This window comes from Typopeltis vanoorti, chromosome 2, assembly GCF_054136105.1.
Source record: "Typopeltis vanoorti isolate ZY-2024b chromosome 2, IOZ_Tvanoo_1.0, whole genome shotgun sequence".
Classification (NCBI taxonomy): domain Eukaryota; kingdom Metazoa; phylum Arthropoda; class Arachnida; order Uropygi; family Thelyphonidae; genus Typopeltis; species Typopeltis vanoorti.
This window is the reverse complement of record NC_143550.1, coordinates 41,653,389-41,666,171: the sequence shown is the minus strand read 5'-3', so window position 1 is coordinate 41,666,171 and position 12,783 is coordinate 41,653,389. Positions and strand designations below refer to the sequence as shown.

General features: G+C 37.1%; 1 protein-coding gene across 3 annotated transcripts in view; it reads right to left on the bottom strand.

The window, feature by feature from the left end:
- LOC150108962 (protein-lysine N-methyltransferase EEF2KMT) overlaps window positions 1-12,783 on the bottom strand; it is a 166,276-nt gene that overhangs the window by 138,789 nt on the left and 14,704 nt on the right. For all 3 annotated transcript variants that reach the window (XM_090404592.1, XM_090404583.1, XM_090404603.1), the window contains exon 2: window positions 6,867-6,969. In XM_090404592.1, coding sequence (XP_090260718.1) covers window positions 6,867-6,953 — 87 coding nt within the window. In that variant the 5' untranslated portion in view covers window positions 6,954-6,969. The remainder of the gene's footprint in view (window positions 1-6,866; window positions 6,970-12,783) is intronic.

The window sequence follows — 12,783 nt, the reverse complement described above, 5'->3', positions numbered from 1 at the left end:
GAAAGCTTATCAGAGTGATACAATTATAGAATATATTGCTAGATGCGGAGAAATAAAAGATCTTGGGGTGATAGTGGATAAGGATCTAAAATTTAGAGGACATACTGCCAAAACTCTGAGGAAAACACAACAAATTCTGGCCATGATGCAGAGGACACTGACTTCTGGAAGTAAGGAGATTCTGGTACCACTGTATAAGGCCATGATTAGGCCACATATGGACCTATGCACAGATTTGGTCACTTGGTTTTCAAAAGGATGAAGAGATGTTGGAAAGAGTCCAAAGATGACTGACTACAGTAGTTTCTGATCTCTGGAATACTGCATATGAATAAAGGTTGAGAAGATGCAATTTACAGAATCTAGTGGATAGGAAGAAGAGTGGTGATATGATAGAGATATACAACTTGGTAAGGAATTGTTATAGGATTAATGTTGCAGAGGTTTTTCATAAAATGGTGCAAAATTGTGGGAGAACAAGATATCATCCCTGGAAGCTGTGTAAGGAGGGTGTGTGAGCAAGGGAGTGAGAAGCAGGTTTTTTGCATGCAGAGTTATGAATGATTGGAATGCACTGCCTGAGAGTGTGGTGTCTGCAGAGAATTTGAATGTTTTTAAGGCATGGCATGATGAGCTGCATATAAAAAAGGGACCTCTCAGAGAGTCTTTGACTCCATGGGGTTTTAGGATAATAATAATAATAATAATAATTGCTGGCATGGTTAGCCGAGTGGTTAGCATATCTGCTCTCCAGCCAAAAGGCTGCAGGTTCAAATCCTTCCATGGGTATGGATGTTTGTGAATGTCTGTGAAAATACTAGTGGTGGTGGTCGGCGGTAGATGGTGTCGGTGTAGATGATGAAGGTAGTTGCGGTTGGCAGAGTGGTGGAGACTAAGAGTTGTAGAGTAGATGCCCTCCCTTGATGAGTCTTGGACTCCCTGTAGGTGCTACATAATAATAATAATAATAATAATAATAATAATAACAGAGAGCAAGAGCAATACTGAGCACATATTAAGTTGTAAGTCAGCAGTTAGAACTGAAGGAAATATAGGAAAATGGCTCAATGTAAAATGAGATGCAAGACAAGTGTGCACACTATCTCCACTCTTATTTATCATTTATATTGGTTGCATTAGGAAAGAAAGTGGCAGCATTAAACGTAATATCAGAATCAGCGATATCGACCTTAGCTCTCTGCTTTATGCGGATCATGTTGTACTACTCTAGTAAAAATATCAGGATTCTCTAATTAATTTAATAACATATGTAAAAGATTTGGCATGAAGATCAGCAATAAAAAGACCAAAATTGTGAAAATAGGCAGAAACAAAGAAATCTTCAGTTGCATTCTCAATGGAGTACCTATAAAACAAGTAAAATCGTTTCAGCTATTTAGGCACAGTTTTTGGTGAATATAGCATATTAAATATAGAAATAGACAACACAGACAATCAGTCAAATAATTTTATATGAAATAAGAGAGAAATTAGCCAGAACATTAAACTTGCAGTATACAAAACAATGTTCAAACCAGTTTTAACTTGTGGATCTGAGAGTTGGATTATAAATAAAGCACTTGATCAAAGACTAGATAGACACCTCGGATATGAGAGTTCTGAGAAAAATTAGTGGAGTGAATATATGGTATAAACTGCAGAGTTATATTAAAAATTAATATATTATGAAGGAACATGGCATTATTAACATTCAAGAATATGTGTGCAGAGTCAGTTGAGGCGGTATGGTCATTTAATCAGAGTGGGAGAAGAAAGGTCAGCAAAACAAGTGCTTAATCCTAAGATGGCAGGAAAACAACCCGGAGGAATACAAAGATCCAGGTGGATTGATTTGATCAGAAGTGTCCTAAAAGATCAAAATATTATAGCTGACAAGTAACAGACTAATTTGGAAGAAAAGTGTTGATAGGAGATTAGTAATAATGTAAACTTGATAGTAATAATGTAAACTTAACCATGTAGTACTCTCAGTGTGTCCTGTAGACTTCTTGATTGTACATAAGTTTATAAAAGAAGCTGTGAGCAGATGACGAAAGTTTATAAAAGAAGAATAAATATATTTTCATCAGTTTCCTGATGCTGATTATATATTTATTCTTTTATAAACTTTTGTCAACTGCACAAATTAAAAAATTACCTTTAATTTTCAAAAATAAGTTGACAAATACAGCAAGTTGTCAGCAGTAACTGTCATTTCTGCACTGTTTTTCATACTTTGCTCCATTTTTGCACTATGAAGTAGTGCAAATGCTAGTTCACAATTACTTCACTAAATGAAAGATGGAAGTTATATGTTTTTGTGTCTCCTTTTGTTTCCTGAATATATGAATACTTTTCTGATGTTGCAAGCATTCTATATTAGTTTTAAGAAACTAATATATTAATATTAAAGCAAAGTGAGAATGTAAATGATATGATATGATAATGACAGTTGGTGCAAATGATCTGAGAGGTAGTATGAATCAAGTGGAGAGAAATTTGAGATTATCGTTTGGAACCGTGTAGCAGAAAAGTGTGAGAGAGAAGATAGCGAGTGTTTTACCCAGATATGATATTTCACCCAGAGCAGCAATGATGAATGCCATGATAGTAAGAATGTGTCAAAAGAGAGGACCGGAATATGTAGATGCTCAGGGTGCATTTGAGGAGAGAGAGTTGTATGCAAGAGATGAATTACATTTGAACATGGGCAGGCATTTGCATCTAGAAAGACTGTTGTTCTTAGAACAAGTGAAAGTATCAGGACAGAAAACCAGTTGGCCTGGTTGGCCGAGTGGTTAGCATATCTGCTTTCCAATCAAAAGGCTGTAGGTTCGAATCCTGCCATGGGCTTGGATGTTTGTGATTGTCTGTGAAAAATACTAGTGTTAGTGGTGGATGGTAGGTGGCATTGGTATAGTTGTGGTTCATTGTAGTTGGTGGATTGTGGGTGGTGGAGATAGAGAGTTGAAGAGTAGATGCCCTCCCTCGACGAGTCTTTGGACTCCCTGGAGGTGTCAAGTAATAATAATAATAATAATAAAACTAGAGTTGCCAGAGTGGATGGTAGCAGGAGTGGACTCTTGTGAGGAAAGTCACTTGGAATATGGTATATTGCAGAGTCAAGTGAAGTATGGAGGGAATAAATAGATGATGTTTTTTTATTTTATTCCATTTTATTATTGATGTTTCTCTAGGCTTGAGCTTGACTTGGAGGCTGAACAGACATGAAGTTTTGAAGAGGAAGGAATTTATGTGAAATTATCAGGCAGGTGACTATGCAAATACCAAGAGTATCAGGAATAAAGGAAGTGATGGTGGCACTGGTATCCCCCAGCCTATCCTAAGATTATTAGAATCAGTGCAACATGGTTAACTGAAGATGATATTCTTGATAGGAATAAAAGTAGAAAGGTATAGCATATTTCAGCAGGACAGAAAGGCAAAGGAGTGGTGGAATGTTTCTTGTGCTAAGTACGAGTTGAGTCCTCTCAGAGTGTAGAAATTAAAAAGAAATGGCACTAACAGTTTTGAAAGGGTATTAGTGTAAGTTGGAGGTGGGCAGCACAAGATATTTTGTGAGATGTTGCTATAGGCCAGAACACACAAGGTGATGAGCAGGAAATGTTTAAGCAGATCAGTTTGGTGAGTGCAAAGTGAGTGATCAATATGAGAGATTTTAACTACAGCAATATGAATTGAGCAGAAGCAGCAGCAGCAGCATACAACAGCAGGAAAATGGAATTTCTGGAATTCTTGAGGGACTCAACTCAGGCAACATATGGTATAGGGAACATGAGGATTGAGTTTTAGATTTGGTCCTTCAGTTACAATCAGAGGAACTGATCTGATCGTAATTGAATGGTGCCAAAGTAGGACTTTAGATCTTTTGTCTACTACAATTGTATTGTTTCACTTACTCACTATCGCATATACATGCTATGTTGTGCTCTGATGATGCTGATTTGAAATGCAGCAAGTTAATAAAACATTTTTTTATAAAATAGTGCATTTGATGTTGTTAATACTGTTAAAAATCACTCATGACTTATACAATGGAAACACAATGTTATCGTGTTTTTGTATCATTGCCAGAATCTGTTGGGCTGTCCTCAAAACTTTAACAATGTGTCCCATGAATTTTATGTCCTTCTCTACCATCATCCCTAGATCTCTTATTTCTTACACTTCCTTCAAGATGTCCTCACCAATTGTATACTTTGCATTCCTCTTTGTTTCTCAAATTTAAATTCTTGCACTTTGCAACCATGAGCTAGTAATCCCACTCACTTTCCTATTCACTCAGTCTATTTATGTCCCCTTGTAAGCCAAGTTTGCATCATCCTCTGCAAACAACTGCATATCTCCATTCAAACCTTTCCCAATATCATCAACATAAAAATTAAACAACAATAGCCCCAAAACACTTTCCTGAAGCACACTACCAGTGACTTTGCTCTCCCAGTATACAATTTGCCAATACCTATCAGACTGCCAATCTCAAAACCAACACCATCCATTTTCCAATGCACTTATCACCTTATTTTAATAAGTAGATTACAATTTTCCTTTAGAAAAACCCATGCTGTCCATCAAAGAGAATGTATTACTGTTGTCAACCCAATTCTGGATCTTGGTCCTCACTAACCTCTCCAATACTTTCACAACTCCACACACACACACACACATAGATTGACCTATATTCAAAGTTTGAGTCTTGTCACCACCTTTATAGGCAGAACAATCTTGCCATCCTTCCCCCTTTTTGGAATTGGCCTAGTTCAGACATATTAAACAAGTACATCAAGGTGGATGTCAACTCCCTAGCAAATTCCCTCAAAACATACAGTGATGTTATTAAGTACATGAAATTTCACATATACCTCCTGCTCTCTCACAATCAGCCACTCTTCTTCACTTCCCACTACAATCAACTATATCCTCCACAGTGTTTATCCTTCTACCATTTTCAATGACCAATATCATTCTTCCATTTACTGGCTACATATTAAACAACTCTCTGGAATGCGTTTTTTTTTTTTTTTTTTTTTTTTTGCATTAGCTAAGTGAGTGATCTTCTATGCCTGTTTCCTTCTACTCCCTCGTGTAATTGATTAATACTATTCACCTTATACTCCCTCCATAATGCTTTCTTCCTCCAGATTACATGCTTAAAATTCTTTATTTATCCATTTCATACCTACCTTCTTTAATCTTCTGGCCCCTGGAATACATTTAGATGCTGCTTCTGCTAAACTGTTCTTGAATAGCACCCAAGCAGCACTGATCTCCTTTTCATTTAACTCCTGACCCCATAATATAACTGAAACCATCTCTTGAACTTTTCATAATCACCAACTTTGTAGTTCTGGTATATACTCTTTCCTTGTAGAAGTCCTCATATAGACCACCACACAAGTAGATTTACTTCATGATTACAATTACTAACCAGAGGTAGATTCAATACCTCATTAATAATAACATCATCTGATGAGATGATCAAATCCAAGAGTTTGATCCTCACATGTCCTCTGTTATATACTGTCTAAGGTAGCTGTCCCTCAAAAACTCAAGAAATTCATTCTCTTTACTCCTTGATGCCATCTCTTCATCCCAATCTATGTTACTATAATTAAACTTATCCATAATGATCACACTCTTTTTCTATTTGCTTATACATTTCATGGTCAATACCCTCCACATTACCAGGTCCATAGCAACTTCCAACTAAGTATTTCATTCTGTTCACCTCTATCTCACACCATATTGCATGGGCATATCAATAGCACTCTACCTCCCTTTTTTTTTTTCCTTTTTCATCTTCAAAAAAAAAAAAGAAAAAGCATTATATCCCTCTATCTCTATTCCTGTCAGAATGCTATCCTCATCCAACCAAGTCTCACTTATTCTAACAATTTTTGGGTGAACAGAATCAATGCAAAAATTTTATTCTCCTTATTTCTGATACTTCTGCCCTTTGTATGCAAACATAAGAGTTCATTTTGGGTCTATAACGAGTCCCACTAGTACCACATCTCAGATGTGAGTCTCCGTTTTTCTGGTCTATCTTGAACTCCTGTTTTCTCATTCTCCTCACTCATTCTATTCATCTTCCCATTCATAAGCACTCCTTTAATCTCTCCCTTACTCTTCTACTCTTAACATTACTTCTTACTTGCTCAGATCCATTCTGCAGTCATGACTCTCCATTCCAGCAGCAGCCTCTTCAAATAACTCTCACTAAAACAATTTAAATGCAGTCCATCATTCTTATTACAGTTCCATTTGTCCCTCAAATCACAATCATCTCACATGATTTTTGCTTTCCATCTCATACCTGGGAAAACAAACTACCTTTTACTTTCCTCAACAACCTTCTGATATCTATTCTTCTTGTTTCCAACCAAATCAACTGTTGCTACTACAACTAACTCTTTTGCTCACTTACCTCATACCAATGCCTTAATCACTCTGCTTATTCTGCTTCCAAGCAAACAAACATTGTGCACTGGTGGCACTAATAGCCCTCAGCCTATCCTAAGATTATTAGAATCAGTGCAACATGGTTGACCGAAGATGATATTCTTGATAGGAATAGAAGTAGAAAGGTATAGCATATTTTAGCAGGACAGAAAGGCAAAGGAGTAGTGGAATGTTTCTTGTGATAAGTATGAGTTGAGTCCTCTCAGCACTCTGAGAGGATCTCAACTCATTAGAAAGAAATCACACTAACAGTTTTGAAAGGGTATTAGTGTAAGTTGGAGGTGGGCAGCACACTCCCTCTATTAATCCTAACTACATACATTGAATCTCTATGAATTATAAAAAAACATCATATACGTAATATTACTTTTTCTAAAACTTACCAATAAAGTTATTAAATTATTCACTGGAGCTAAAGATAAGTAACCCTTTGATAGGGATTCCTTTTGAAAAGCAACAAGACAATCCATAATGTTTAATTCCAACCTAATGAGTAACAAAATAAATCATTATTGAAAAAAATAATATATATATATATATATATATACACATATATATATTTATTTATTTATTTATTGAAACCTATCTTTACTGGCAGATACATCCATCAAAAGTCTGCTCATCGCACTTCTCAAAAAAAAAAAAAAAAAAATGGTGTTCTTCTTCTTCTTCTGCAGCTTCTCCCACTTAAGTGGGGTCACTGTTGATGATGAGTGTCCTCCACATCCTCCTGTCTTGGGCTGTCACCACATCCAAGTTCTTCATCCTGAAGTCCTCTTCTACCAGCTCCCTCCATCTCTTCTTTGGCCACCCATGCTTCCTCCTTCCTTGAACATCCATCTGCATGACCCTTCTTCCCACATATTCGTCCTCCCTCCTCATCACATGACCAAACCATCTCAACCTTGCCTCCTGTATCTTTGCTCCTAAGTTCATAACTTTCACTGTTCCCCTCACATAGTCATTTCTCAGACGATCCTTTCTGGTCACACCGCACATTCACCTAAGCATTCTCATCTCTGCTACTTCCATCCTGCTGTTGTTATTTTTCCTCAGGGCCACAGTTTCTATAGCATACGTCATAGCTGGCCTCACTACTGTCCTATAGATTTTGCCTTTCAGATTGATCGGCACCCTCTTATCGCATAACACTCCAGCCATCTCCCTCCAGTTTCTCCAACCCGCTTGTATCCTGCATCCCACTTCCTTCTCAGCTCCTCCATCTTCTTCCACTGTTGAACTTAATATCTAAAGTCCCTCACCTTCCTGATGACATTTCCTTCCAGCTCCAGATCTGTCTCCTGGCCGCCGCCCACTGTGCAACACATATACTCTTTCTTACTTCTGCTCAGTCTCATACCCCTCTCTTCCAGTACTTTTCTCCATCTTTCCAGTTTAGTTCCCGCTTCTTCTCTTGAATCTGCACCAGCAAGATGTCATCTACATACAACATTGTCCAAGGCACATCTTCCCTCACCTCCTCTGTCACCACCTCCATCACAATGTTAAACAGAAACGGACTTAATGCTGACCCTTGATGCAAGCCAACTGTTACTTGAAAACTTTCTGTCTGTCCCAGACAAGCCTGAACACTTGTCTTCACATTTCTGTACATCTCCCCCACCAACCTGACATATTTCTCTGGAACCTTCTTCTCAATGTTATCAAGTCTTAATTAATAGCTCACATAATGTATGCTCCTCTCCCTCAAGCTTACAACAAGAACTTCTCATTATCAAAACTTGAATGAAATTTAATGGTTACAACCCTCATCAAATCCAGCAGATAACTGACTCCTATGTTCCAAAGATTCTTCAACAGACAGCAGGATTCCAATCCTTTATATTTCTGGTCTCTGAACCGATTCGTAGAATTTTGAAGTATCATCATATTCCCACATATTTTTCTATCAACAAAATTTCTCATCCATTGCCATTTACAAAAGACCAAATGTCACTTCTATCATTAGCTGGTGTTTAGCAGATACCTTGTGAATGTAAATAAATTGACATACTTTGGGCAGTTAGGCCATCCTGTGGAAAAAGAATTAATGAACATCAATATTACATTGAATATGTCAAACCTCAAAAGTCTGGCACAACATAGTATTGACACTAAACAGTATCAGTGGGGATGAAGCTAGTCTTCTCCATAGAAGAAGTTTTAAATATGAACACCTTTTCAAAGAAGCCCTTTTACATTTGAATCTGAATGATTCAGATTTGAATTATTCAGACTCTCTCTCTCTCTCTCCCAAAAGTTTGGAAGATTCTCATTTTATGCAAACATCAAACATTTTAATATTATTTATTAATATATTAATTCCTAGCACATAGCAACTGTTTTTAATTGGTAAACCAATTGTTGTATATACCTTATATTCCCATTTCTCTGATTTACTTGTTTCTAAGCACTGATGATATACTGTTATTTTTTTCAGTACGAAATACCTGTACTGAAATATATATATATTCATGCTTTATGTGACTCCTTCCCACCCCATGAAAGACTATAAATCTATAGTACATTATACATTTTGGAGTTAATGATTATTTTCCATTCTTATTACTTTTATACATCATCATCATCAAATTCCTGCCATGTACCCTCAAGGGGTGTACAGGATATGACAGTACTACATGAAAAAATTACATCATTACTAACTTCCTATCTACAATTTTCCTCCAAATCAGTCTGTTACTTGTCAAGACTCCAACATTATCAGATCTTATATTTCTATCGTCTAAGGCACTTTGTACCGTATCAATCCACCTATATCTTGGTCTTCCTCTGGGTCGTTTTGCTGCCAACCTGGCAGAGAACACTTGTTTTGCTAATCTTTCCTCGCCCATTCTGTTTAGGTGACCATACCATCTGAGATTAGCTCTGCTAACGCATTCCTGGATGCTGACAATGTCAAGTTCTTTCCTAATATCCTCATTTTTAATATGATATTGCCATTGATGCCATCTGTTCACGCCTCTAATCTTTCTCAGGACTCTCATATCTGCGGTCTCTAGTCTTTGGTCAAGTGTTTTACTTCTGACCCAGCTCTTACAATATTTTTATTTATTTATTTATTTATTTTTATTACATGATTCAAAACTCCTGCTCTAGAGATAAACATGGAACTTTTTTAAGCCTTTGAAGCCTCCAATAAACAATGTGGTGGTCTTGCACTGCGTGCTGATATACCAACTACAGACAATTACAAGCATGCTCATGCCAGGGAATGAATCCTGCTATTTGGAGAGCGGATATGCTTACCACTTGGTCAACCAGGGCAGGCAGGCAAGCTATTTACTTATATGTGCATAAATTATAGGTATTCCAACCTAATAAGTAACAACAGAAATCATCATCAAAGACATGACAGGTTAAGTTTTTACATGATGTGATCAGTTTATACAGTGGTAAATAATTATTACAATAATTGATTGCCATATTGGACTAGAGTATTTAAAACAAACTTAAATTTCATGTAACAAATGGGTAGTATCTAATCTCTCCTGAGTTCCTTTTGGAAGCAAAAAAAAAAAAAAAAAGTTTTTTTTCTTAAAATACACATTTATCTGAGAGAGAGGTTCAAATGAACCAGTATAGAAGACAGAGCAGACAACATCTCCACTTTGCCTGTGAGTTAAAATTTTACTGTGACAGGAATTATTATCAGATCTCAATGGAGTCAAAGGCCTCATCCAAGAAGGCAAAACTCTCATGCAAAAAAGATCATCAAGCTGTGTCTTAACCTTAAACCCATCCAGTTTCTGCACTCACCACACTTTTAGGCAATACATTCCACTCACTAACCACTCTTCATGCAAAGAACATACTCTTCACTCCCTTGCTCACACCCTCCTTATATAGCAGCTTCCAGGAATGGCCTTGTTTTCTGCCCTTATCTCCTATTCTATGAAAAATCTTCACTGCATTAATCTGGTAACAACCCTTCACCAACTCATATGTCACAGTAATATTCCCTCTCCTTCTTATAAGGATCTGCAAGTTACATTCTCCCAATCTTTCCTCATATCTCATATTCTGTAGACTTGACAGTGACTTAGTTAATCTTCTGTGATCGCTCTAAGATATCCTCATCCTCTTGAAAAACCAGGTGATCAAATCAATGCATAGTAGTCCATATGTGGCCTGATCAAGGCCTTATACAGGTAACTATAATCTCTTCACTTCTGCATGTCAAGGTCCTCCTCATCATTGCCATAATCTATTGTGACATTCTCATAATTTCAGCTCCCATCACTCCCATTTTAGCACCATTACTCCAAGATGTCATGCCTTCAAAATTTCTTCATTAATTGTATATTCTTCATCCCAATCTTACTTACCAAATTTTAAGATCTTGCACTTCGCAATATTAAACTGATAGCTCCACTTCTTCCAAGCTTTGCATCAGCAGCAAACGGATGCATATCTCCAGTTTGGACTGTCCCAAAATTAACATATGAGTTAAACAATAATGGTCCCAAAAGTCTCCCTTGTCCAGTGAATTCATTACCTGTGGGATTCTTTCTTTTGAATTACTATTACCTCCATACAGAATCCACCACCAATATCCATCTGACAGCCAGCCAATCAGCTATTCAACTCACTAGTCTCTTATCCAATCTCATTTCAATTTAGTTACCAGCTTGCCATGTGGCAATCTATCAAAGGCCTTTGAAAGATTCAAGTATGCCATTGTATGTCTCCCTTGTCCAGTGAATTCATTACCTTGTTGTAATGCATAAACAGATTGCTAAAACGTGACCTTCCCTAACAATTCCATGCTGATCATCATACAGAATACTGTCATTATCATCCAATTATGAATCTTAGCACTCACCAACCTGTCTAATACCATAATGTCAAACACATACACACACACAATTGGCCTAAAATTTGTAGCCATGATTTCTCCCCCCCCCTCTGCTTCTTGAACAGGAACGATTTTTCCTACTTTCCATTCTTTTAGACTCACTCCGTTATAAGACCCATGTTAAAGAGATATGCCAAGAGGCTATTAATTCACTAGAGCATTCCTTCAAACATGCAGAGATATATCGCCCAGTCCTACTACCTTATTAACATCACATTTACTTAATTCCTCATATACCTCCTTCTCACTCACCTTGAGTACTCCTCCATCATGCTGTTTACACTCCAGCTTCTCATGATGTTACTTTCACAAGAAAAAAAAATATCCTGATAAACTATGGATATTGTTTCTGGGAAAAATCCCAAGTTACTCCTCTTTAACAAACTATTATATTTACAGCTATTTGCCTGCTTCTGTTTAGGAGTGTCCCAGTTTAAATGCCATTGGCTCTTTTCTCACGGATTCTTAGGGCATTGTAGATGTATATTTATCAATAAATATATGTTGCATAGAGGACAAGAAATTTGCACATACCTTTTTCTGGGTGTTGTGGCTCTTCTTCTTTTGCATTGTCCAAACTACTGTGTGTGTTGGGGGGGGGGGGTATGGCAAGTGAAAGAATTGAAATAACAAATGAAAAAAAAAAAAACGGGTTTTTTTTTTGAATAACATATATATTATAAGGGATGGGCGGAGCATTTTTTATATACTTATATGAGGTGGGAAAGGGTGAAAGGGGTTGAAAACAGCAACTGATTTTTTGGAGGGGGGGGTTGATGGGGTGCGGTCCATTTTGACTATTCGTGGTCGTCGTCTGAACACATGGAGGAAGTGGATGCTTAGAGGAATTGGCTAACTTTATTGGCTAAGCATCCACTTCCTCTATGTGTTCAGACGACGACCACGAATAGTCGAAATGGACCAAACCCCCATCAACCCCCCCCCCTCCAAAAAATCAGTTGCTGTTTTCAACCCCTTTCACCTTTTCCCACCTCATATAAATATATAAAAAACGCTCCGCCCATTCCTTATAATATATATGTATATATATGTTATTCAAAAAAACATGTTTTTTTTTTTTTTTCCATTTGTTATTTCAATTCTCCCACTTGCCAACCCCCCCCCCAACACACACAGTAGTTTGGACAACGCAAAAGAAGAAGAGCCACAACACCCAGAAAAAGGTATGTGCAAATTTCTTGTCCTCTATGCAACATATATTTATTGATAAATATACCTCTACAATGCCCTAAGAATCCGTGAGAAAAGAGCCAATGGCATTTAAACTGGGCACTCCTAAACAGAAGCAGGATATTAGTAAATATAATATCCTGATAAACTACTCATTAAATACTTCAACTATATCCTCAGCATCAGTTACCATTCTGCCATTGTCATCAACTAAGTCATTCTTTTCCCTACTT